General features: G+C 36.8%; 1 protein-coding gene across 2 annotated transcripts in view; it reads left to right on the forward strand.

Moving 5' to 3' along the window:
- EML5 (EMAP like 5) overlaps positions 1 to 27,574 on the forward strand; it is a 169,679-nt gene that overhangs the window by 20,948 nt on the left and 121,157 nt on the right. For both annotated transcript variants that reach the window (XR_008629256.1, XM_055131814.1), the window contains exons 2-8: positions 5,267 to 5,426; positions 9,693 to 9,791; positions 11,646 to 11,714; positions 14,809 to 14,994; positions 17,520 to 17,655; positions 19,851 to 20,052; positions 26,888 to 27,025. Coding sequence is in view for 1 of the 2 variants with exons in the window: in XM_055131814.1 (XP_054987789.1) it covers positions 5,267 to 5,426; positions 9,693 to 9,791; positions 11,646 to 11,714; positions 14,809 to 14,994; positions 17,520 to 17,655; positions 19,851 to 20,052; positions 26,888 to 27,025 (990 nt within the window). In the remaining variant the exon portion in view is untranslated. The remainder of the gene's footprint in view (positions 1 to 5,266; positions 5,427 to 9,692; positions 9,792 to 11,645; positions 11,715 to 14,808; positions 14,995 to 17,519; positions 17,656 to 19,850; positions 20,053 to 26,887; positions 27,026 to 27,574) is intronic.

A 27,574-nucleotide genomic window follows, 5' to 3' on the forward strand; every position in this document is an offset into this window, starting at 1 on the left:
CAATTTATATTGTGGCCATGCTTTAACACATTAAAAAATTGAAGTGTTCTTTCTTCAGAGACTGAGTCAAATTTCTCCCGGGTTTTCAATAGACATTAGAGGGTGTATCATCTGAGGCTATTTGGAAGTTCCCCATCAGAAACTCATAAGCAGAAGAGTGGTGGTGAAATGTCCCACCTCTCACCAAGCTGTAGTCCTGTCAGTGCTGAGTGAGTAAAAACCTAATTGCATGTACCCCAGGGATGAGGTGTTCCTGTGTTCCATGGGCCAGAGCACTAAGTAGGTAAAAACCCAGTGGTACACTGCCAAATGGATGAAAACCCAGTGATGTGCTGCTGAGCACCACAGCTGAGTGGGTGAAAAACCCAGTGGTGTGATGATCCTGAGTGGGTGAAAACCTTAAGGCATGAATCCCATGAACAAGCTGTCCCTGTATACCATGGGCCTGAACAGATGTCATCAGGCCCACAGAGAATGCACTTGGGGGATGAGATCAGAGACAGAGTGTGAAAGAGGTTGTTTCTCTCATCATCTAACAGAAGCAGCTCCAAGTAAGTGTGGAGACTCAACCATCTGCCTTTTGCTGACTTTGCTGCAGTCTGTATATTTGACTTATTGGGTGAACACATCTGGAGGAGCATCAGATGAAATCAAGAGGATAAGCATAACTTATATTACTGATAAGTTACACTTATCAAGTTATAAGTCCCTGTTCAGGAACCAGAGATGTCAAAGCTCTGGGGCCATCTGGTTTGTGTGTATCCCTGGGAAAGAATTTATAAGGACTATGAAGGCAAGTGTTAGCTTTTGTTGTTGAAGTGAAAGTATAGGCCTGGTCTGGAACAAATGGAGTTTTCCAACCCCAGACTATAAGCCAGTCTATACCAGTTGAGAAAGAGAAAAGAACTCAGCATCTCACTGGAGGGCTCCAAGTGGGAGATCTGACCACTCAATCTCAAGGACTTTATGAGGTACTGCAAGGACAAGTCATCAGTACAGAGTGATATGTAAAGGAATAAGGGAAAAATGACTGGAAAGTATTAGTACTTGACCATAGACCATACACAATCAAAAAGAGGAAGGATTAGCCTGTCTGGGCAATATTAACATGACATTGGATTAATCTAACAGATATCCCCAACTGTGATGAGTGGTGGCCAAGCAGAAGTTGCCTTCTCAGGAGGGTTATTTTGGGCATGAGAGAGAAGTACTTGAAGGGGACAGGCAAATGGATAGAGAGCAAATGAGTGGAAGGTTTCTCAAAAGGAATAAAAATATGAATATGAGGAGATCCTCTATTTAGTAGGCCTTGTCTGGATGTTCACTAAACTCTAGGAGGGATTCTGTTAATCTCATGTCTGGGTATGGCTTGGGATACCCAAGTATCCCTACATATGGTATGGTTTATACAATATGTAGCTCCAGAGTCATAATCCATAGTTTTATCCTTCAGGGCTATTTGCACAGCCCCTTTCTTGCTTTGGAACAATTGTTTCATACATTACTACTATTGTATCTCCTGGACGGCTTGCCAAAATGCGTTATAGCAGATCTGATTTCAAGTTATTATGGATAATGAGAAAAAAATATGACTGACTTTTTGATGGACTCAGTAGCAGCAGAGTTTAACAGAAGTTCAACAACAGTTACCGCAATGATTGAGATAGCAACCCAACACAACAACCCCTGTCCAGTGACCTAAACTTATAGGTATAATTCTGTCTCCACCCCTTAACTATTTCTGCTGTCTGATTAGTTACACCAGATTTAATGAGCATTTGTGTGACAATCAGATGGTGAATGTCCTATGTAATCAACCAATACAATCATATATATAAATGAGTGACTAATTAGAGTTCATGATTACCTGACCCATCCATTATCATTGCTCCTGACAACCTTTTTCTGACCTTATAGATTTGCTTGTTCTGAACATACCATAAAAATGGGTTTATACAATATGTGGCCACTATATGTATGTTTTCTTTCATTTAATGTAAGCTTTTCAAGGATCACCCATGTTGTAGCATGTCATGTATCTTTACTTTTTTTATTCCCAAATAATATTCCACTGCATGAATATACCACCTTTAACTTACCATTTCATCATCAGTTGAGAGAACATTTCCACTCTTGACTGTTATAAATAATGCTGCTATGAACTTTTCTGTATATGTCTTGTGTGGACTTACATTATCTTCATTTCTCTTGAGAATTTAGGACTAGAATTTCTAGATCTTATGGTAATTCTATGTTTAGCTTTTTGATGTTTTCCAAAGTGGCTCCTCAATTTAACAATCCCACATATGACTATGACAGTTAAGAGTTCTGAACATTCTTAGTAATACTTAATTAAAAATTAAAACACATTGTATATGTGATAATTTTATCTTTTATGGAAACGGTATGTCATTAAGATTCTGATTTTCAGTCCTCTATTGATGCAGTTGCAGTTTTCTATTTACTAATGATGCTGAGCATCTTTTCATGTAACTTTTGCATATTTTCTTTGAGGAGAATTTTTTCTCAGGTTCATTGCTCACTTAAAAAATATTTGTGCAGGGGCCAGAGCGATAGTACAGAGGGTAGGGCGTTTGCCTTGCACACGGCTGACCCGAGTTTAATCCTCGGCATCCCATATGGTTCCCCAAGCACTGCCAGGAGTAATTCCTGAATACAGAGCCAGGATTGCTGGGTGTGACCCAAAAAGCAATAAATTGCTGGGTGTGACCCAAAAAGCAATAAATTGCTGGGTGTGACCCAAAAAGCAATAAATAAATAAATAAATAAAATTGTGCTTTCATTGTACTCAGCAACAAAAGAATTTTTTGTATTCTCAGCAATTTTTTTTTCTTTTTGGGTCACACCTGGCGATGTACAGGGGTTACTCCTGGCTCTGCAATAATAATTATTATCTCTGAATTATTCCATTCTTTGAGTTGTCCTTGATGTTTCATTTAAAACACTAAAATTTTTCATTTTAATGAGGATCATTACATTTTTTTTCACTTTTTTGGTATGATATCTTAGAAACGGTTGTTTATTTAAGGTTAGTAAGAATAATGCCTGTGCTTTATTCTAAAGGTTTCACCATTTTTAGCTCCTCATATTTTGAATTTATTTAATTTTTTTGAAATATGAATCCAGTTCATTTTTTCACGTGAAAATTCAGATGGCCCTTACAATCTATTGAAAAAAATCACTTTCAACTATAGAGTTCTCTTGACATGACCCTTTTGAAAGTCATTTGACATAAACATTTTGACTTTTTCTGGACTGTCTGCACCACTTGGTTTATTTGGTTACTTTGTTGTGAATTCCTCAGGCTTTTATGTTTGTTTATTTTGGGGGCAATATTCACTGGTGCTCAGGGGCTGCTACAGAGACTAGGATCACTTTCATGTGCAAAGCATATGATTTCGCCCTTTAAGCTACCCCAGCCCAGAATTTTCTTTATTTTTATTTATTTATTTATTTATTTATTTATTGCTTTTTGGGTCACACCCGGCGATGCATAGGGGTTACTCCTGGCTTATGCACTCAGGTATTACTCCTGGCGGTGCTCGGGGGACCATATGGGATGCTGGGAATCAAACCCGGGTCGGCCACGTGCAAGGCAAATGCCCTACCTGCTGTGCTATCGCTCCAGCCCCCCAGAATTTTCTTTATAAAATATTATGTCACTCGGCAATGGAAAACAAATTATCAAATGCTTCATTTTCATCAGGTCCGACTTTGGTGGGAGAAACTCCAAACAATGATAATGAGTTTTTGTTGAAATATTTAATATAATCAAAGTAAAGAGAAAGTAAAGTGAAATTTATCAGCTACACAGGTGGGGTGGGAGCTGGGGGGGTGGGGGGGTGGGGGGAGGTATACTGTGATTCTTGGTGGTGGAATATGTGCATTGGTGAAGGGATGGATGTTCAAGCATTGTATAACTGAGACTTAAACCTGAAAGCTTTGTAACTTTCCACATGGTGATTCAATAAAAGTAAATAAATACATAAATTTTAAAAAATATTATGTCATCAGCAATTAAAGGTAATTTACATTTCTTTTGTTTCTTTTTCTTTTTTTACTGATTATTCTGGCTAGACTAGTGCCCTCTTGAATTAATTTGGCAAAAGCAGGCATTCTTATTTTGTTCCTATACTTAGAAAACTTTCAGATCTTTACTGTAAAATTTAGTGTTAGCTTAATGGATGCCCTTTATCAGGTTGAGGAAATGCTGTTCAGATCCTAGCTTCTTACTTGTTTTTATAATGCAAATAATTGCACCTTTCTCAAATGATTTTTCTGCATTTCTGTTTCTATTGGAGAAACACATGTGGGGAGTTTTGTCCATTATTATAAACATAATACAGATTTATTTTCCTATGTTGAAACAATATCCCACTCCCACTTTAATTTTTTCACACTAGTTACTATTCTAGTATACCCTAGTTCTAGAATACCCTCTCAAAACAGAAGCCAGACAAGAGTCATTTTAAATTCATTCCTTTTGTTTACTCCTTATACCAAATCAAGTTGATTGTGATTTAATACCTTCACAACTTAGCATCTTTTAGTTTATCCTTCACACTGATGTTAAGTTTTTATTCTTCCAGCTGAATATAGTGGGACCCATAGTATAGCAGTAGCACGCTTGCCTTGCACGTTATTGACCTGGGTTCCATCCCTTGCACCCCATGTGGATTCCTGCCAGGAGTTTTCCATGGAGTGAGTCCTTAGCACCACCGGTGTGGCCCCCAAACAAAAATTGAATATAGTATCTTAAATTTATTTGTAGAAAATGTTGTCAAGGAATCTGTACAAATCTCCTTAAATGAGATTTGTAATCTTAAGTGTTAGTACTACTGGAGGAGTGATGTGCTATTTACGGACACTTACGATTGGGTCTAATGTTATTCAATAAATGGATAAAATGAAGTAGAGGACTTAAGAAACAGATGAATACCAGATGAAAAGTGACATATGGTAGGATTGCTACAAATTTCTTACTGTGATTCTGCTGATGCCTTGTAAAGTTATTTTCTCTAGAAGTGTCCGCATACTACATAATATTACAGGTCTTATGAAATTTGTTTGTAGCTATCACAGCATTTTTGATATGTTAACATGAGTCTTTATAGAAGTTATTTTTAATACAAAATATTTAAATGATAAGTTTCCTTGCATTGGTGTATATAAATATCACGTGTATAAAAATTATATTAAAAATTCTATAAGCAATTTAAAGTTGTTTATTTTGTTTATTTTTCAGCCTTGCATTGCATCCTGAGAGAGTATTGGTAGCAACAGGACAAGTTGGGAAGGAGCCTTATATCTGTGTTTGGGATTCATATACTGTGCAGACCATATCAGTTCTAAAGGATATTCATACACATGGTGTAGCTTGCTTAGCTTTCGACTTAGATGGACAGGTTTGTGATTTTTTTTCCTGCCTTTGTAAAAATATGTTTTTAAAATGTGTACTATAAGAAATGGTTGAAAATCTATCAGTATTAAAATTAAAAACAGTTGATGAAAAGTACTTGTTTGTCCAAGGGTTGGGATGGATTAGGTGGTTAATATAGTTAGGAAAATAAAAACAGTAACAGTAATAACAATATTAACAACAGTAAAGTTAATAACAACATTCATATTGTGTGTAAAACTTTTTTATTGAATTAATTTCTAGAATGATAGGTAGAGATTCTAAATCAGTGGAATATTTCCTGGTTATTTAGAAATTGTTTGCATGTAATTCTTTTTTGGATAGTGCATACTAATAGGTTAAATGGAAAGAAAACCTGTATAAACTTTAATTTGCACTTAAGGGCTCATATTAAAATAATATTTATTTGTTGAAAATAGACAGTTACTATAATATGAGCTATCTTATATAAAGTCAGAGTTACAAAGGATATAATTATAATTCTACTTAAAATCCCTGAATTATTGCCAGTTTTTAGTGAATGATTTTAAAAATCTTAAATAAGCCAAGAGCTTTTTATGGTACTTTTGTGGAACTTGTTATACCTAGAACATATTTAAGAAATTTTAAGAAGTTGAATTATGCATATCTGCATTTATGATCCTTAGAGTTTTAATTTAAAATTATACTTTAAAATCATTTGAAGGTAGTATGTTAATATAGTAATCATTTTGACTTTTAGAAAAATATTATTTGGTTTTTAAATTGTAAAATTAATTTTGTAGATACAGACTTTACAAAAACAGATTCAGTGTGCTCTTTTCCTTTGAAAATCATAACGAATAGGTATATTATTTATAACTCTGAGGAATTGCTTGAGTAACATAGATTAATATGATTTACTGGCAATCTGGCAAGGAATACATAAGGCCTTAACTGGAAAGTTATATATTTGGTGAAAAATGTGCTTCTTACAGGTTTAGTATCACTGTGTGGCAGTGACTGCTATTATAGAAGCTGAATTCCATGTCCTATGTGTTCTTATTTTCCAACTTTCTTAATCTCCTCATATAGGAATTTGATTTATTTTCTTAAGAGGATGAAAATAGTGTACTTTGCCTACTTTACCAGAGATTAAATTTAATGAAATATACAAAGTTGTTTTTGAGATTATTTGCCAAAACTAGAGAGATAGTACAGGATGTAAAGCATTTACCTTGCATGTGGCCAACCCTGATTTACTCCCTAGTAAATCAAGAATATACGAGGTATGGGGCTGGAGCGATAGCACAGCGGGTAGGGCATTTGCCTTGCACGCGGCCGACCCGGGTTCAAATCCCAGCATCCCATATGGTCCCCTGAGCACGGCCAGGGGAAATTCCTGAGTGCAGAGCCAGGAGTAACCCCTGTGCATAGCCAGGTGTGACCCAAAAAGAAAAAAAAAAAAAAAAAAAAAAAAAAAAAGAATATACGAGGTATATGTTCTTGAGCACCACAGCAGTGATCCCTGAGCACAGAGCCAGAAGTAAGCCCTAACTAAGTACTGCCAAGTATGGCCCAATAAACAAAAAAAAAACCCAAATCATTTACCAAAGATGCTATGCAATTCAAGATGTTTTAACTGTGTCTATATACATTTAGTATTAATATTTTCTTCTTAATTAAAAAATTGTCTTTTCTTAGGGCTGGAGCAATAGCACAGCGGGTAGGGCATTTGCCTTGCACGAGGTTGATCCAGGTTCTATTCCCAGCATCCCACATGGTCCCCTGAGCACCGCCAGGAGTGAGTCCTGAGTGCAAAGCCAGGAGTAACCCCTGAGCATCTCCAGGTGCGACCCAAAAAGAAAACAAATTGCCCTTTCTAAATGTAATAAGTCACATTGCTGAGGAAAGCACATGCCTAAACAAAATTTTAATGGTTGATAGCCTTTCATTTTTATTATGCTAAGAAACTTATAAGTCTTTGGTATAAGCATTTCATTATCACAAATTCCACACATAGTGAGTCCCAGGCATTGTGCTAATCCAACATTATCTCTTTAATCATCACAACAACACTATGAAATAGATATTATTATCTCTATTTTACAGATAAAGAAACTGAGACTTAGAGAGGTTAAATAACTTCCCCCAGGTTACACAGCTAGTAAATGGAGCCAGAGCGGGAACCCAGGTCAGTCAAACTCCAAAGCTCATGTTTCTAACCACAATGCTCAACTGACTCCAAAAATGGAATTTAGGAGGTTATTTATATTTCAGAAGTATTCATCCATTTTAATTACAGTTAAAGCTTGTAGCAAACTGCTACAGATTGAAGACTAAGTTCAGAGTATCTCAGAAATTATGAGGAGAAAATGCATCAGGCAGAAAATTTATTTCAGAACATAACAACTCACTAAGGACTATAAACTGTGTGTGAAATACCAACTAGGAAATTTTGTTTAATTTCTGTATTTTCACTAGATTTGAAATAAGTGATCAATTAAAATTTATTAAATGATTTATTTCCCAATTGGTAGTAATACTAAGTATTCTTTTCCCAGAGCTTTCTAAATGGATTGAATATCGTTTTGATAATAGAAGCCTGCCTTTTTGAAAATAATTACTGCCTGAAGGGCAGTTTACACAAATTTTACACAAATTCACATCAAATTTGAATTGAATTTGAAATTAAAAGTTAGAAAAGTTAGTACACAAAACAAGGGGTAGAAGGTGGAGAAATTTGACTAGTTTTTGTTTTTTACTATATTTGTCTTGAAAATGTAACCATTTTTATAAAATATAAAAAATGTAGCTCTTGTATTTTACACAATATGTTATAGAAGTGTGCTAACATATAGAATGAACTAAAAATAGTGTTTATTTTTGCACCTTATTTTGTCGATTTTATTTAGTTACAAAGTAAAGTAATTTAAGTCTACATTTGACTTTTAGTGCCTCATTACAAAGAAAAGTAATTTCTCAAAAATGTTAGAGGAGTTGGGGCTGGAGCAGTAGTATAGCGAGTAGCGTGTTTGCCTTTTTGCCTTTCACAAGGCTGCCCTAGGTTCAATCCCTGGCATCCCATATGGTCCCCTGAGCACAGCCAGGGGTAATTCCTGAATGCAGAACCAGGAGTAACTCATGGCCACCGCCAGGTGTGACCCAAAAGCGAAAAGAAAAGAAAAGAAAAGAAAAGAAAAGAAAAGAAAAGAAAAGAAAAGAAAAGAAAAGAAAAGGGAGGTTTTTTCCTCTCTTCATGCATTGCCAAAAAGAAAAGAAAAGAGAAAAGGAAGGGAAGGGAAGGGGAGGGGAGGGCAGGGGAGGGGAGGGGAGGGGAGGGGAGGGGGAAGGGGAAGGGGAAGGGGAAGGGGAAGGGGAAGGGGAAGGGAGGTTTTTTCCTTTCTTCATGCATTGCCATCCCTTCTTTGAGCTGGGAGTGGGGTGGTTAATTCTAAAGAGGGCTTCTTGTTTTTCCCTAACTCTGAGAGGATCACTTCGTTAGTCAAAAATCTGTATTTCACATCCCTACCTTAACTTTATCTCCTATTCTTACTCAGCTTGTAAGATAAAAATCAGACTTATGAAGAGTTAAAGTGGATGTAAGAACTCTCTTAGTCTCTAGGATTACACAAGGGAATCACTTCAGTCTATGTTCTAGCTTTTAATTCCTTGACAGTTCAGTGGTTCATTTAAAAAGATATTTTAAGGGTTGGAGAAATAGTACAAGTGTTAAGGCACATGACGTGCATGCTGCCAGTCCTGATCTTTGGGTACTAGCACTACATAGTCCTATGAGCATCGTTAGGTGCAGTCCTGGAAGCCCCTAAGCACCACCGGGTGCAGCCTGGAGGCCTGACTAATCCCGACAACACAGGGCCTGAGTGGCACCACCTACTTGGACCTTGTGGTAAATTGCCCACCCTGCTGGCAGAAAATCCCTGGAAGGGGCCCACTGAACACTGCTTGGGAGACTCTAAAACAAAGTAAAATAGAATGAAATAGTTTTTACAATTTGTTTACTTTTCTTAGTGTTTGACATGAAAGATCGAGTATTTTGTAAATCAGAAATGGTAACCTCTGTTCTACTTCTTAATGCGAAGAACTCTTCATGTATGCAAATATTAGCAAGACGAATGCATCTAATTTTCTCTTATTAGGTTCATAATATATCATTGTAAGCTTTGATATTTTATAATGTCCAATGAGTGGAATTTGATTGCCATTTATAATTTGGTTCTCTTTGACTCATTTGCCTTTTCATTCCTCCTTGAACTTCTTGGACATAATTCAGCGCTTGGTGTCAGTGGGACTTGATTCAAAAAATGCGGTTTGTGTTTGGGATTGGAAAAGAGGGAAAATGTTATCTATGGCTCCTGGTCACACAGATAGAGTAAGTATTTATCTCCTTTTAGTATTTCTGCTGGGTACTGAATGGGAAAGTCAGGGGATTTTTATATTTCTGAGTTTTGTTACTACCAGATTGTTTGTATGTAATTAGAAATTTAAAGTATAGTTGTAAATACTCATAAGATTTTTAGAATAAGTTGTATTTAGAACTATGACTTTATATGTAAAGTGTTAGCACAGAACTTTGAGTCCATTATCACTTCACCAAAAACAATAAGTTATGTTAATTAAACCTTGGTTTAAGAATGGAATGGTTTATGCTTAGAGTCTCTTTAGTTTGATTTGTCACTAATTTGTTATATATGTATATGTTATAGTTAAGGTGAAAATTTATGTGAATGTATAAATTTAAAATCTAGAGCCCTAACATTTTTTTACTTTGAAAACCATGTTAAACTACATTCCATAACCCAAATTATATAAAATCAGCATAAAGAACACTTTGTAGTCAGTTTTTAAATTTATTGTTGTACTACTTTTATGAACTGGAGCGATAGCATAGCAGGTAGGGCATTTGCCTTGCATGTGGCCGACCTGGGTTCAGTTCTTCCGACCCTCTGGGAGAGCCTGGGAAGCTACCGAGAGTATCCCGCCCGCACGGCTGGGACTGGCAAGCTACCCGTGGCGTATTCGATATGCCAAAAATAGTAACAAGTCTCAAAATGGAGACGTTACTGGTGCCCGCTCAAGAAATCAATGAACAATGGGACGACAGTGCTACAGTGCTCCTGCTTTTATAAAGACATTAAAATGCTTATCACAAGCTTTTTATTATGTCTAATTTTATGTGTGGTGGTGTAAAATCCTAACAAACCAGCGCAGGATATAATGGCTTTATTTGGAGACAAGCTATAAATCTCTAAAAATTGTATAGACAATTTTGCGTCTTGCATTTTGGAAAACTTGCTATATTCTCACCCACAATTTAAGTAATTATTAAAGTACTAGCATAGCCCATTAGTGTAATTATATTGTGCTTCCTTAGATCAAAGCATTTCATGTATTGGTATGTAGGATAGGACTTAGTAAATCGACCAAATATTCTGAAAGAATGATGGTGTCATCAGGTTGGGAGTGGGGATGGTAACTTTCATGCCGCCCTCAGGAGATCTGGGAACTACACACAGCAGTAGGTGGCTGACTATCCAGTGCTGCTCCATCTCCGTGGTATTGGGACCCAAAGGGTTACTTGGGTGGTGCTTAGAGCCCACCAGGACTGTACCCAGTGAACCTTGGGGAAGAGGAAGCCATGGAATTGAATTTTGGAACTAGTACATACATGCCCTATAACTCTTTAAGTTATCTTCCTGGTTCCTTCTTACATGTTTAAACGTATAGGTACATCAATACATTTTTAAGTATAATCTATATTATGGTAATTTGTGAAACATAGATTTGTAAGATGTATTATTTCTTCATTATCACTGAAAAGTCTCTTTTATACATGTTTAAAGGTGGGGAGAAGGGATAGTCTCAGTAGGGTACTAGGCTCTCCGAGAGGGACAGAGAAATTGAACCCAGGTTGCAGGTTGGCCGCGTGCAAGGCAAATTACCTACCAGCTGCGCTATCACTCCAGCCCACGAAAATAAATAAATAAATATACAGTTGTTATTTTCCATTCTACTAGTTGCTTCATAAAGTTCATAGAAACAATAGGTTTTTCCCTTAATTATTTGCGTAGCTATTTTATTTCTTATATTTTAAAGAGTATTATTCTGATTATTATTGATATAATTTTATGATCGGTGAAGCATTGGGGCTATTAGTCTTTTAGACAAGAGTGTTGCATGATTCTGAAAAAGAACTATTTTAACCATAACTCTTATTTGTTTACAGATATTTGATATTTCTTGGGATTTGTACCAGCCAAATAAACTTGTCAGCTGTGGTGTAAAGCATATAAAGGTACTAGAAGAGTGTTGTTTTATAACAATCATGTTTACTTATTCACCACAGCTAAGCATATACCATATTATTTACAATTTCATATTGTTTTGAGATTTTGACTATACCTAAGTTTTATAATGTCATTGTTTTTTGTGCTCATATGTTCAGTCTAATATTTTTATTATGTAGTGACTATGTGTCAGGTATCATAAGGGGCATAGGTATGAATAGAGGATTAATCAAATATTTGCTTCCATAAAGAAATTTATAGAAATAGCTTTATGTGTTCATCTTGTTCCTTCATGTTGCACTCATAAAATCAAATATCAGAGTAGAAAACTCGGTGAACTTAGTGGTTTTCATTCACAGAGAAGAATTATGTAGTAGAGAACATGGACAGAGTGACTCTCCACATGATAGTTTGAGCTGGAATGAGTCTCTCTCTGAGCTCACATTCTTCCTTTCGACATGCTCACTTCTATCCACGTTTTTTTCTTACTCATCTTTAACTTTAGCTGCAGTTTTTTCTTTTTAGTATTATGGTACTACTTTGACAGGTGATTAATGTTGTCTTTTCAATTTGAAAAACATACTTAACAGTGAATGTCTTCTGTTTGGGTGTTGGATAGTGAAGCACACACCGAGGTGCTTAGGGCAACAACAAGTCTTCTGTTCAAGGTTTAAGGCACACAGTGTAAGCGCCGTAAAGTTAGAAATCTTTAATCTTGTTCATCGAGTATGTACTTGATACAGTGGTTAATAGTTATTTAAAAAGCAATGAATAAGGAACTCTTACTGCTTTTCTTTATTGCAGATAAAACTAAAGTGGTGTTTCCCAAAGTGGGTGCTACTGTCCCTTAGGGTTGCTGAAACAATGGAACGGGGCATTAGTAGCTTCTGGTACATATGGATATGCTTTTTTGTTTGTTTATTTTCTTGTTTGCTAAAAAAAGATAGATTTTCAGGGGGTGCTAAGTAGTTTTGTTTCTGTAAAGGGGGTAGTAGGAAGATAAATTTGGGAACCTTTACACTAAAGGTATCATTTCAGACTTAAAAAAAAAAAATCAATCAAACTGGCCAGAGCTATAGTACAGCGGGTATGCACTTGCCTTGCATGTGGTTGACCTGTGTTCAGTTCTCGGCGTCCCATATGGTCCCCTGAGCACCACCAGAATTGAATCTTGAGTTCAGACCTAGAAATAAATCCTGAGTATCACCAAATAAAAACCTCATCTTTCCAATTATTTTTGCTGTGAGTGGAAATTCTCTTTTGGTAGAGGCAGTGAATAGTAGTATATAAATCTTTTTGCAGGTAGTATGTGAGGAAATCAAGTCCCAGAAATAATCTAGACTTGTTCCAGCCAGTACAGTAGCAACTAGCTATGTGTAACTATTTAAATAAATTCAAATTAAATTATTTTAATATCACTGTAGTCACACTAGCAGTCCTATTTGAAATGTATAACTGCCACACATTTTCTAGTTGCTGTTCTGCTGGACAGCAGCTATTATCACAGAAAGTTCTTTTGGGCAGCACTGATCTGGATTCTAAGATAATGGTTCTTAACTCTCACAGAGCATAAAAGTCACTTGGGTACCTGGGTTTTACTCTGCAGAGATTGTCTCAGTTTATCTCAGTAGGAGCCCAGTCAAACCATTTTTATAATTTCTCCCTGATGATTCTACCATGATTCTACCATGCAGTGCATCCCCTATCTAAAATAAAATAATAAAATGGGAGTTTACTGAAAGAAAAAGAACTAGCTCTGTTCTTGAGGGGAAATGGAGCACATCTGGCTGTGCTCTGGTCTTATTCCTGTCTCTGTGCTCAGTGATAATTCTTGACGATGCTCAGGGGACCATAAAGGATACCGGGGATCAACCTGGGTCTGTCATATGTAAGGCAAGGCCCTACCCGCTTGTACTATCACTCCAGCCCCAGAATCAGCTCCTCTTATCCATTGAAATTCATGGATTTGAGGGACCTTGCACATGGTCAACCCAGGTTCAAGCCCTGGTATCCCATATGATTCCCCAGCACCATCAGGAATAATTGCTGAGCACAGAGCCAGGAATAAACCCTGAGCACAGCTGGGTGTGGCTCCAAAACAACAACAAATTCAAGTTTTTGAAATGTAAAAGTTACTAAGTTTTATTTACTAAAACCTTCATCTCTTATTTTAATGAACACCATCATTTTTAGTGCTTTAAAGCTTCAGATTATATAAGACCTGTGAGTCTTAAAATACAACCTTAAGGATAAGAAAAGATCTTTACATAATATCAACTGATTTATTATTTTTGATTTATTATTTTAAATGGCAGTTGACTTATGAGACTGAATTTGTACTTTGGATCTAATTTCTTTATATGGAGAACTATTTGAAGTAGTTCTCCAAAGAGGAACTACTTCAAATCCCTGTCCTATCCCATATTTATATTTTCCCTGAAAACTATTCTTTTATTTTATTTTTTATTTTTTAATTTTAATTTTATTTTATTTTCAGGTTTTTTTATTTTTATCCTTTTATTTTCCCTTAAAACTATATTTATCTGAATCCACATAAAAGAACAATTTTCCCTATCTCATAAAGATTTATATTTGAGTTCCCTATATTTCTCCAAGAACGAATAAATCATTCAAATGTACTGCTAAGTTTTGCTAGTAAAGAAATTGCTCATCTTTGAAAATATCATAGCAATATGTTGCTCTATTTTTCATCCTTACTGCCTCCATCAGTTTGAAATCTTGGTTTGGTCCTTTTTCTTATGAGTGTTTGGTGTCTTCATTGCCATTGCCCATCTGTTCCAAACATTTCAATATACATGTTGTGTAGTGTAGTCTTTTTCAGAGACATGAAGAAACCAGGGAAACATAGTATCTTTAAAACTCAGCCTTCTAATTTCTACAGATTAAGAATTGAAACCAGGCTTAGCTTTTGTAACGTAGTTCTGGACAGTACTAGGATAAGGATGTGAATAGTGAATGCTACTAGTATAAGGGTATTTCTTAAATGATTTCTCTCTGATGCTTTAATATAGTATCATAGTATTAGAAATGTTTTACTATATCTTATAGACCCTTTTATAATTTATACTGTGTGCCTTCTAGTTTTGGAGTTTATGTGGAAATGCTCTAACCCCAAAACGTGGGGTCTTTGGTAAGACTGGTGACCTTCAGACCATACTTTGCCTGGCCTGTGCAAGAGATGAATTAACATATTCTGGTGCACTGAATGGGGATATATATGTTTGGAAAGGAATCAATCTTATACGAACTATACAGGGAGCCCATACAGTAAGTATATTTTAAGTACTTATTAAGCACCTTTAGATGTTAACTGTTTACTTGTCCTAGAACAAAAGTTGCTATTATTTAACATTCTAATGAAATTCATTTGCTTGAAAAATGCTATTCTAGGGGCTGGAGTGGTAGCACAGGGGGTAGGGGTAGGGCATTTGCCTTGCAAGCGGCCGACCTGGGTTCCATTCCCAGCATCCCATATGGTCCCCCAAGCACCGCCAGGAGTAATTCCTGAGTGCAAAAGCCAGGAGTAACCCTTGAGCATAGCCGGGTGTGACCCAAAAGCAAAAAAAAAAAAAAAAAAAAAGCTATTCTAACTGAATTTGTATGTTTAGTTTTAAGATTTCAATGAAGAAATACTATGTAATATGTAAATAAAATGTTTGTTTATTAAATTTATATAATTAATATCCTGTTCAAATAATTACAATTTGAATAAAGCTAGTGATCTTATGACTAATTTGGTGGAAAATTTGGAGACAGCTCTAAGGGAAAAAATACAGCTTTTTAATTTAAAAAATTTATTTTTATTTTAACGCCTTGATTTACGACACTTGTTTCCAATCTCAACACCAGTGTGACCTTCCCCCAGTGTTCCTAGTTTCCCACCACCAGTCCAGCCTGCCCTCTTAGCAGGCACAAACAAATTTACTTCAAATTTTTTGTTACAACACAAAACAGCCTTTTAATTTTAGTATCACTGGTTCATTGAGTGGCAAAAAATTTAATTTTTGTACTTCACGAGCTTTTCGTGTAGGTAAGTTATCAAAATGGAAAAAAATCTGTAATGGATTTTGATCTGCACTTTTTAATATTTGGATCCTTTGCATGTGAAGGAACTAGAGAACAGAGTCACCACATTATGCATAGTGAGACATCATGTAGAAAAGTTCCAGATATAGTAAAGAACCACCTAAGGGGCCAGAGTGATAGTGGGTGGGACATTTGCCTTGCAGGCAACTGACCTGGCTTTAATCCTTAGCATCACTGATGGCCCCAGAGCCCCTCTAGGAATGATCCCTAAGGGCAGAGCTAGAACACCCTGAGCACAGCTGGGTGTAACCCCAAGACAAAAACAAACAAAAAACAGTAGGACTTGATTTAAGCAAAATTAAATAAAGTATATTAAAAAATTTTTAATTGAATCACCATGAGATACACAGTTACAAAGTTACTCAACATTGGGTTTCAGTCATACAATGTTCCAACACCTGTCCCTTCACCAGTATGTATTTCCCAGTTTCACTGCTGTCTCCCACCCCTGCCTGCCTCTATGCTCTCTCTGTCTCTGTCTCTGTCTCTGTCTCTGTGTCTCTCACTCTCTCTCTCCTTTTGGGCATTATGGTTTGCAATACAAGTACTGAAAGGTTATCGTGTATATCCTTTTACCTCCTTTCAGCACTCAGTACTTGTCCAGAGTGATCACTTCCAACTATCATTGTCATAGCCGTCCTTTCTCTATCCTGACTGCCTCCACTGCCAACACACTTGTGGCAGGCTTCCAACCTAAGCAAAATTCTTAAAGATCAGATATACCAGACTCTTCGTCACAAAGATTGTGAAGTTTCCAATTTCTTCTCATATTCTTCAGTGTAGAATGTGTTCACTGTTGTAAATGTTTACTGGTCTTCTGGTGGAAAACTAGTCATTTCTTTTTAATTTTATAAAATTCTGATATTGATCAACTATTTGAATTTTTAAAATAATTTCTGTTGCCCTTTTACCACTCAGTAGTCTGTTGGTAATATTAGCATTAGTCCTCTGAGCGCTACTAAGGATAGCCCTGGTATGCCCTAAACATCACCACATGTGGCCCTGGTGTTGCTCCCAGCAACGAGGTGCCAGAGCATTGAAGCCCACCTCAGGCCCATCCCACCCAGCTCATCTTTCCCCACAGCCCTTCAGCACCACTACATGTGATACCTATTAAAATAAATTAGAGGCAGGGCACTTCTGAGCAGTGGCCAAGGATGTGGTGCCATTTGGGCCCAGTAGTGCTGAAGATCACCAAGACCACATTTGTTGGTGCTCAAGGGCCATGTAGTGCCACAGACCAAGCCAAGGCCAGGCGCATACAAAAATGGCCCCCTAAATCTTGGGCTATTACCCCAGTTTTTTTTCTTTATAACTCATGATATAATTAGAAAAACCTCTCATAACCCAAAGTTGTATAGATGTTATTCTGACTTTTATAACATATTTCATTTCATGTTTACATTCAGAAATTCAAATTTGTATAATTCATTTTTATAAGTAGTGTGTGATTTTATTTTGTAGGACTGCCAGAGATCAAACCCTTGGTCTCCTACATGCAAGGGCATGTGCTCTACTACTGAGCTACATCCTCAGCCCCTAATTTTTTTAATGTTATGCCCATGTCATTAAATACGACCTGGGTCATATTTTTTTATTTCTGCATTTTTGTGTATCTTCTGATTTGTTTTTGTTATTTTAAAGTGTGTTTCTACTTTGATATTGTAAGATTTCTTCTAAAGTGAATTTTTTTATTTCCTCTTTAGGCAGGAATATTTAGCATGAATGCTTGTGAAGAAGGCTTTGCTACTGGTGGTAGAGATGGCTGTATTCGTCTTTGGGATTTAACTTTTAAGCCAATTACTGTGATTGATCTCAGGGAAACAGATCAGGGATATAAAGGTAAGACTAAAAGATGTGTCTCATTACTAGGCAGTCTCTCTCTCTATACACACACACACACATACACACACATATATTAGTAAACATTACTCATTACTGTAGCACTGTTGTCCCATTGTTCATTGATTTGCTTGAGTGGGCACCAGTAACGTCTCCATTGTGAGACTTGTTACTGTGTTGGCATATCGAATACACCACAGGTAGCTTGCCAGGCTCTGCTGTGTGGGCAGGATACTCTCGGTAGCTTGCCGGTCTCTCTGAGAGTGATGGAAGCATCAAACCCAGGTTGACCGAGTGCAAGGCGAACGCCCTACCTGCTGTGCTATCGCTCCAGCCCATAGTAAACATATGTTTTGTAAATGTAAATGGGACTTATATTTATTTGTCCCTTTATACTTTATATATTTCATTGAAATCCTGTTGTAGGGGGAAATTTTGACCAAAGAGAATCCAAGTTTACTGTTATGATAGGAATTCTTTTATATATCTACTGACCATTTTATAATCAAACCTACAGAGAAATGTGAAGGCAGTTATTTATTTTAATAACCCTGAATTTCTTTTTTTTTAATTGAATCACTGTGTGATACAGTTATAAAACTTTCATCTTTGTGGTTAAGTCATACAATGATCAAACACCCATCCCTCCACCCGTGCACATTCTCCACCACCAATGTCTCCAGTCTTACTCCGCACCCTTTCCAGCCCTCCCCCTGCCTCCATGACAGTTTCCCTCATATTCTCTCTACTTTGGTTTGCAATACAGATACTGAAATGCTATCACGTTTGGTCCTTTATCTACTTTCACCACACATCTCCCATCCCAAACAATTCATCCAACTGTCATTGACTTACTGATCCCCTTTCTGTTCCAGCTGCCTTCTCCCCCAGTTCATGAGACAGGCTTCCAATTATGGAGCAATATGCCTGGCCCTTGTGTCTACTGTCCTTGGGTGTCAGTCTCATATTATGTTATTTTATATTTCGCAAATGAGTGCAGTCATTCTTTGTCTACCCCTCTCTTTCTGACTCATTTCACTTAGCATGATACCCTCCATGACTATCCACTTATAAGCAAACTTCATAACTTTATCTTTCCTAACTGCTGCATAGTATTCCATTGTGTAGATGTTCCAAAGTTTCTTTAACCAGTCATCTGTTCTCAGGCACTCGGGTTATTTCCAGATTCTGGCGATTATGAACAGTGCTGCAATAAACATACAAGTGCAAATGTCATTTCTACTGTGCTTTTTTGCATCCTTGGGATATATTCCCAGAAGTGGCAACCCTGAATTTCAAAATGTTTTACTATTAGGATGCTAAATAATGTTTACCAAATTATTAAAAATAAAGTGTGTTAAAAATGTTTATAAGTATGGTTTTTCCTTTATCCTAATTTATCAACAATAAGATTTTTTAAATGGATGTACCAAAACAACCTTTCACTATAATGATATATATTATTTACTAGTACTTTTTTATTTATTATACAAGTAGAGTTATAAATTTTGTGGGTCTACATTTAAGCTATATTTAATTGATTTGATATTGGGCTACATATTTGACCTAAGCTATACAGATGGGGTGAATAAAACTAGGCAGTTTTACATAAAGCGAGAATAAAACTTACTATTCTCCCACCAACACTGAGTATGGTTCAAAAACAAAAATATATTTAGAAGCATGCCTAATACGCATCTGTTAATTTGTAGTTGTTTTGTTTACTCTATTAATCGTCATTATATTTTAAATTTCACAAAATATTTTCCTTTTCTGGTGTATGCAGGAGGGAGGGGGGCAGGGGCTTCCCAGACAGGGCTCCAGGTGCCCAGGGGCCACTCCCAGCAGTTCTCAGCCAAGCCGTGCAAGCTTGAAAGCTCTGCTTCAATCTTGCAGACTGCCGTGAGACTTTGGCTGAGGGGAGGGGTCAGATTATATCTGGAGTTGTCTAGTAAGGAGTGTATCATTTGAAAGATAAGTAGAAGTTGGGTACATGGAAACAGAACTATTCTGGTTAGAAAAAGGTAGAGACAGTTGAAAGAAAATGTGTATTAGAGAGTATGTGCATTCTCTAATATGAAGAGCATGTGTATTATTTCACCTTGAGTCTAAAGTATAAAAAGAGCAAAAGTTAATTTTAGGCAGATCAGAATCTGATTGCAGCATTGTATTGAACACAGTTTACTTTTTACTAGGTTTATCTGTAAGGAGTGTTTGTTGGCGAGGTGACCACATTCTAGTGGGAACACAGGACAGTGAAATTTTTGAAATTGTGGTGCATGAAAGAAATAAACCTTTCCTGATTATGCAAGGGCATTGTGAAGGTGAACTTTGGGCACTTGCCATTCATCCGACTAAACCCTTGGCAGTGACTGGAAGTGATGATCGTTCAGTAAGGTAAGACATTATAAAGTAATTTCATGGGCTAGAATTTGTCCTTAGATAGACAGACATGGAAAAATATTAAAATACTCATATTTAAGTTATATTCAATTGTAATATAACAAAGGAACAGAATAATTCAGTGCTTAAAGTTAATAGAATTAAAAACTTCTTAAAAGGGGGCCAGAGCAGAGTACAGCAGGTAGGGTGCTTTGTACATGTGACAGACCCGAGTTTGATCCCTGGCATCCCATGTGGTCCCCAAGCCCTGTCAGGAGTGATTCCTGAGCACAGAGCCAGGAGTAAGTCTTGAGCACCGCTGAGTATAACCTGAAAACATAACAAAATAAAAAGTTGGCTTTGGTGACTGCAGTTAAATATATGCTATATGAAAGTGTGAAACTATTTTCTGGATTTTATAATATTGTAAGCCAGTAGTAAAATTTAAAAGTTTGTCTCACAAAGATGATTAAGTTGGGGTTTCTATCCTATGATTTACAATATTGTAAATCAGGGTGCCTAAAAAAATTTTTTTAGTGTTTAATAAAGTGTGCTGGGGATGTGGCTGAATAGTAGAGCTCATGCTTTGTATACGTGATCTGTTGTACTAAAATAATAACAAAAATGATGGTGATACAACTTGATTATTTTCAGATAAGTACTAATTTTGTGTGTGTGGTATGTTAACAGTGCCATTTAGTACTGTGCCATACTCAATTTTATGTGGGAGACCATAGCTCTGTACTCTATGGAAACTTGCTGTGGGTTATATTTTACTCATAGTTTTGTGATTTGCTCAGAACTATTTATAGCTCTTTTCATTTTAGGAGACCTGGTATTGCCAGTGCCTGATAGTTGTTGAAAAGATAATTTTCTTTTTAAGAAGCAATTTCTTGTACTTCTAGTTATGCTATTGGTGAGCAAGTTATTTGGAAAGAACTCTCATTTAAAAGTTAAACGTACTGGTTAAAATATAAATCATCTTAAAAATGTTCAAACGGCCAGAGATGCACCTTAGGAGTCAAGCACTCGCTTGGCATGTGTGAAGCCCTATTTAATCCCTGTCATCAAACACATGTAAAAATAACAATAGCAATGAATAAATAGAAAATGTTTTTTAAAAATAGTCAAATTAGTAAGAAAATGTTCAAATATTTTGGTTTTGGTTTGGTTTTGGAGACTTGCCTTGCTGTGCTCGGAGCTTATTCTTGGTGGAACTCAGGACCATCTGGGATGCCAGAGATCAAACCCAGGTTAACTTCATGTAAGGCAAGTGCCTTACCTGCTATCCTATTTCTCTGGCCCCCTGTTCAACCAGATTGTGTGTATGTGAAGGGTGGGGGGCAGGGTGAGAGAAAATTAAGGAAATTTAGGAGCAACAGCAGGCCAAAGCTATTTTATTTTCCCCTGTGGACATTTTTTAGTGAATAAACATTAACTTTGCATATATACCTTTCTCCTGGTACAGGAGTGTGGAAAGCAAGGATCAGGGGTCACCCGAGGAATATAGTAGAATATATATACTGTTTGAACTATCAATTATGCTCTGAAAAAAATATTCCATGCGAATCAGTTTGGGAATGGATAGCTTGCTTGTTATTATTTTGAATGGAAAAGTGGAGTGTTGATTACACAACCATGAATATCAAAAGAAAATTAACCTTTTGAAAGTTCATATTTTTATTTTTATTAATTTTTTGATAATTTTATTAATTTTGCCTGTGTTTAAATGACTTGTTATCTTTAGAAGAAAGGCCAGGTATCAATATCTGTGTTGTTGACCCACAATTTGGTGGTATTACTTCTATTCAAAGATAAGTAGAATTTCACCAAGTTACTAAAAATCACAATAATGCTGTCAATTCTTATTTGTATGACTAATAATTATAGTCATAATAAAGTATGACTAATAATTATGCTTCCCTGAGTTTAAGTTATTTCAGGATATTTGTTAAATGTAGACTTTTATGAGACTCACACCCAAGGACAGTAGAAACAAGGGCCAGGAAGATTAGTCCACTGTTGGAAGCCTGCCTCATGTGCTGGGGGAGAGGGCAGCTGGGATAGAGAAGGTACCACTATGACAGTGAAGGTTAGAGGGATTGCTCTGGATGGAGATTTGTGCTAAAAACAGGTAAAAAACAAACATAATGGCCTCTCAGTATCTGTATTGCAACCATCATGCCCAAAAGTAGAGAAAGAAGAAAAGTGCCTGAGACAGAGACAGGTTGGGGGTGGGAAGGGCAGGAGGGATATGGGGAATATTTATGGTGGGAAATGTACACTGGCGAAGGGATGGGTGTTGGAACATTGTATGGCTGAAACCTGATCATCAAAGCTTTGCAACTGTGTATCTCACAGTGATTCAATTAAAAAAAGTTAAAATAGACTTTTATACCCAATCCCAAGAAAACCGGACTTAATAAGCCTAGGGTGGGGTCCAAATTTTATATTTCTTTTTTAAAAATTGAAATAACATTGCTTTATAACATTATGTTTCTGTTTCAGTTGTGTATCTTTTAAATCAAAATGTGTATACTGCATTAAATTTACCAATAAAAGTTTTGTCTTTTAACCATATAGTTGTCCCATCAGTAACCACTAATTTAATTGAACCATTTTTGTTCTTTCTCATCTGACTTATTTCTAACTACATTACCCTGTAGTTAGAAATGTTGTTGCAGATGGCAGAATTAATTTTTAAATAGCTGATTAGTACTCACTTGTGTATGTACACATGTATATCTATGTAGAGATATATCATATTTTAATCTGTCCATAAATGGAAATTTAGATTGTTTCCAACACTGGTAGCACTGTAGCACTGTTGTCCTGTTGTTCATTGATTTGCTTGAGCAGGCACCAGTAATGTCTCCATTGTGAGACTTATTGTTACTGTTTTTAGCATACCGAATACGCCATGGGTAGCTTGCCAGGCTCTGCTGTGCGGACGGGATACTCTCGGTAGCTTGCCGGCTGTCCCGGAGAGGGACGGAGGAATCGAACCAAGGTTGACTGGGTGCAAGGCAAACATCCTATCTGCTATGCTATCACTCCAGTATTCCATATGCCCAAAACAGTAACAAGTCTCACAAGTGTTTGAGGTGTCATGCAGCTATGGGTGTGGCTGAGCACTCCAGGACGTCCAACACCTCCTTACTGTAAAATATGTTGCAATAAACTGGGGCTGCATATCTCTTCAAAGTAATGTTCTTGAATTTTTTTTTATAAATACCAAGAAGTGAGTTAACTGAATTGTTAACTGATTCTTCTTTACATATTTGAGTGACCTCCATGCTGCTTTCCATTGGTTGGACCAATTTATATTCCCAGCAATGTGCAAGATTTCCTGCCTCTCCACCTCCTCTCCTATATGTAGTGTGTTTATCATCTTGAATAACTGCCATTCTCACAGTGTCTAGTGAAACCTCATTGTAGTTTAGATTGGCATTTCCCTGAGAATTAAAGATGATAAAGATCTTCTGCTGATTTTTTAATTGGGTTGTTTGTGTTTTTTTGTGTTGAGACTTATGAGTTATTTATTTTGGACAACTCTGTCAAATGTTTGATGTGCAGACATCTTTGCTTTAATCATCTGATTTTGGTGTACATTTCTTTTTATTGTAGAAGCTTGTTTCAAGTTTTGTTAAAGCAGAAAATAAATACAGTATCTTGATGTTACTGTATTTAAACAGTATTCTTTGTTTTCCAAACAGCTTTACGTAGCTTAAGTTTCACACATAAGGACTGCTTTTGCATGATAGTTTTAGACCTAGTTCATTGAAAAACAGTACCAGATATGTAGCCTAAGCTAGTTTCCAAAGCTGTTTAGCATTAGTAGCTGAGGGCAGTTCCAGTTCAGAGAGATTCCATCTTGGCTTTTTTATCAAAATCACATAATAAAAACGTTCCACTGCTGTAGATTCAAACTGCTGTGTGGTAAGACAAGTCCGAATTTTTCTGCTTTTTACCCTGATAATCTCACAGAGCTGATACTGAGCAAATGAACAAATCCATAACAAATGAAATTTGCCATTCACAGTATTTATTTTTTTGCTTTTTGGGTCACATCCGGCAATGCACAGGGGTTACTCCTGGCTCATGCACTCAGGAATTACTCCTGGCGGTGCTCAGGGGACCATATGGGATGCTGGAAATCGAACCTGGGTCGGCCGCGTGCAAGGCAAATGGCCTACCTGCTGTGCTATTGCTCCAGCCCCCACAGTATTATTTTAAAAACCCGTAGAGCTTTTTGTTGTTGTTTATGTATTTGTCTTTGAAAAATACTTGCTAAAATTAGTATGGCAGTGAACAATCACAGATTTTTAAACACTTCACATATTCTCAAGTTTTGTAAACTTGTCTGAGTCATACTTACATATTTTTACATAATTTTAAAGTCTGATTCCAACTTTGCATTGCACTGGATTTGTACTTTCTTGATGTCTAAAAGTTTTTTAGCCCAAGGCTATTTCATCCCTATTATTCATAGAAATGAATACTTCATCACTTAAAATAAAAACTGAGTAGTATAAGGAACAGCTGTTGACTCATCAAGATTCAAGGAAAGGGTGCTCAAAATTGTTTGCCTTGCTTTCTTAATTAGTTGCCGGTATGGTACCAAAACCCTCAACTCTTTAAGCAACTATTCTTGTTGAAAGAGTAAATCTTAAACTTATTTTCTCTGGACATTTCTTTAGCTGCTGCAATCCAAAATTAATCTATTGCCAATAAATGGCTTTCCTTGCTTAACTAGTAAACAAGGCACTCAGAAACTTAGTTTTGGTGAAACCTTATATTCTGTTTTTTTTTTAATTTTTATTAAATCACCATGTGGAAAGTTACAAACTTCTCAGGTTTATATGTCAGTTATACAATATTCAAACACCCATCCCTTCACCAGTGCCCATATTCCACCACCAGAAACCCCAGTATACCCCCCGCCCCCACCCCCTACCCCCTACTGTATAACTAATGAATTTCACTTCATTTTTTCTTTACCTTGATTACATTCCATAATTCACCACAAAACTCACTATAGTTGTTGGAGTTTCCAACCAAGAGAGACAGACCTACTACATTTGATAATTAGTTTTTCATTGCTGGAAATGAAGAGATATGTAGCCCCACTGCTACAAGTACATAACTCTCTCTCTCTTTTTTTTTTCCTTTTTCCTTTTCCCTTTTTTTTTTCTTTTTCCTCATCATCCCCCTTCCTGAGCCTCATAGTATGGTGTACGCCACGCCGCGTCGGCCAGCGTGGGGCTTTTGCTTAGTTCACAGTCCAGAGGTGGCTGCTACATTAAAAACCTTCAATATTTCAACAAAAACTTACTGTTATTATTTTGAGTTTCCCCCCAAGTCAGACCTGTTCAAATGGAACCAATTCACATTGCTGAACAATTATAAATGTTAAGTGTTGGTTTTGGATTTCTGTATAAAGTCCAGGGAAAATTCTGCCAGAAATTACATAGCCCAGCTCACAGTCCCAGTGCATTGCTGTAAGAAGTCTCTGAATTCAAAGTCTTTAGGTGCAGAGTGTCCGATTCGCGCTCAGCGGCTCCGGATTTATCTGGGCCAAGGGCGTGCCGGTTATGCCCCCTTCCCATGAGTTCCTGGGAGCCCCAAAAGTAAAAACCAAATACCTGTGGGTTTGGAGTCACAGAAGATGGCGCCTGCCACATGGGTGCCGCCAGCCCACCGCTTTCGGTGCAGGAAGATAGGGTGGGGAGGAAAAGAAATCCACCCCCGGCAGCACAGAGTTGTAGCCCAGTTCGGTGTCCCAGTGCATCGCTATCGGATGCTGCGCTGGATGCCCAAATGTGTTACATCTTTGGAATCAAAGTCTTTAGGCGCAGAGGGTCCGATTTGCGCTCAGCGGCTCCGGATTTATCTGGGCCGAGGGCGTGCCGGTTATGCCCCCTTCCCATGAGTTCCTGGGAGCCCCAAAAGTAAAAACCGAATACCTGTGGGTTTGGAGTCACAGAAGATGGCGCCTGCCACATATTCTGTTTTTGAATTTGTAAGATATTTTGCTGTGATGAGGTATTTTGTTTTAAATTTTCTAAGTATTGCCTTCCTGTGGCTCAAAACTGTGATGAGGATTAGAGAAATAGTATGGCATATAAGTTGTTTGCTTTGCACACAGTCAACCCAACCCAGGTTGTCCCAGACATCTAGTCTCTGGAGTTTTGTTTTAGCGTCAAAAATTAACAAATCTTTGTGATTTTGTTTTTGTCCTTTAGTTTTGGAAGCAAGTTTTTAATTTCTACATAATGAGTGTTTTCTGCTTTTTTTGTTGTTGTGAATTTCTAATTAGACTTAATTTGCATATTCTTGAATGGGGCAGCTCCTGAGCTGCTAAGACCACAGGACCTTAGCAGCACATTACACACCTAGCAATGCCTAGAGGGTCATATAATAGGGAAGCCTGCCATCCTGTGTTACTTCTTTCTAGTTCCTGAATTTGCATATTCTTAAGTGTGTCTTTAGGTGAAGATTATATATATGAACTTGTGAGTATTACATATAGTATACACCACACAAAGCACACTATATTGTCTAGATTTATCTTTACTTTTGTGACCACCTATCCTAAATAATAACGATGGGGGAAATTAATACTATTATATTGGTTTTTTTCATGGATAAGAATTTCCCAAAAAGATACAGTTAAAGTACTAAAATCAGATATTACCAAAAAAAAGGAAAACTCCAGACCAATCTAACTGATGAACATGATACAAAAATCCTCAACAAAATCTTGATAAAACAAACCTAAGTCTTTTTGTAGAACATTATTTTAAAGCATACTCTGGTTAACTAATTTTTTTCACTTTAAATGTTACAGGATATGGAGCCTAGTAGATCATGCACTAATAGCAAGGTGTAATATGGAAGAACCAATTCGTTGTGCAGCTGTAAATGTAGATGGAATCCATCTTGCTCTTGGAATGAAGGATGGCTCATTCACTGTACTTAGAGTAAGGTATGGTACTAGTATAAAAATAGGAACAATTTTCTAATAAGTGAGAAGAAATATGTAATATTCTATTTACTTATTTCTTTTTACCTCTTCCTAATTAATGTTTTATATATTAGTTTTATTTAATATATATGAATATATGAAGAGTATATCAGAAAGATAACACAAATATCTTGGTTTAGAACTGTTAAAAGTAGGTAAAGAGATATACAAGACAAGTTTTCAGTATCTGTATTGCAAACCACAATGGCCAAAATGGGGGGGAGGGGAAGAGAGAGAGAGAGAGAGAGAGAGAGAGAGAGAGAGAGAGAGAGAGAGAGAGGTACCTGCCATAGAGACAGGCTGGGGGGTGGGGTAGGCATGATGGGAGGAAATTGAGACAATGGTGCTGGGAAACGTACACTGGTGGAGAGATGAGTGTTGGAAGACTGTATAACTGAAACCTAATCATGAACAGCTTTGTAAGGGTCTATCTCACAGTGATTCAATAAAAAATACTAATAATAAAGTTAAAAATAACAAATAAAAATAAAAAGATAGGTCTGCTTTGGG

This window comes from Sorex araneus, chromosome 3 (genome assembly GCF_027595985.1).
Source record: "Sorex araneus isolate mSorAra2 chromosome 3, mSorAra2.pri, whole genome shotgun sequence".
NCBI classification, from domain to species: domain Eukaryota; kingdom Metazoa; phylum Chordata; class Mammalia; order Eulipotyphla; family Soricidae; genus Sorex; species Sorex araneus.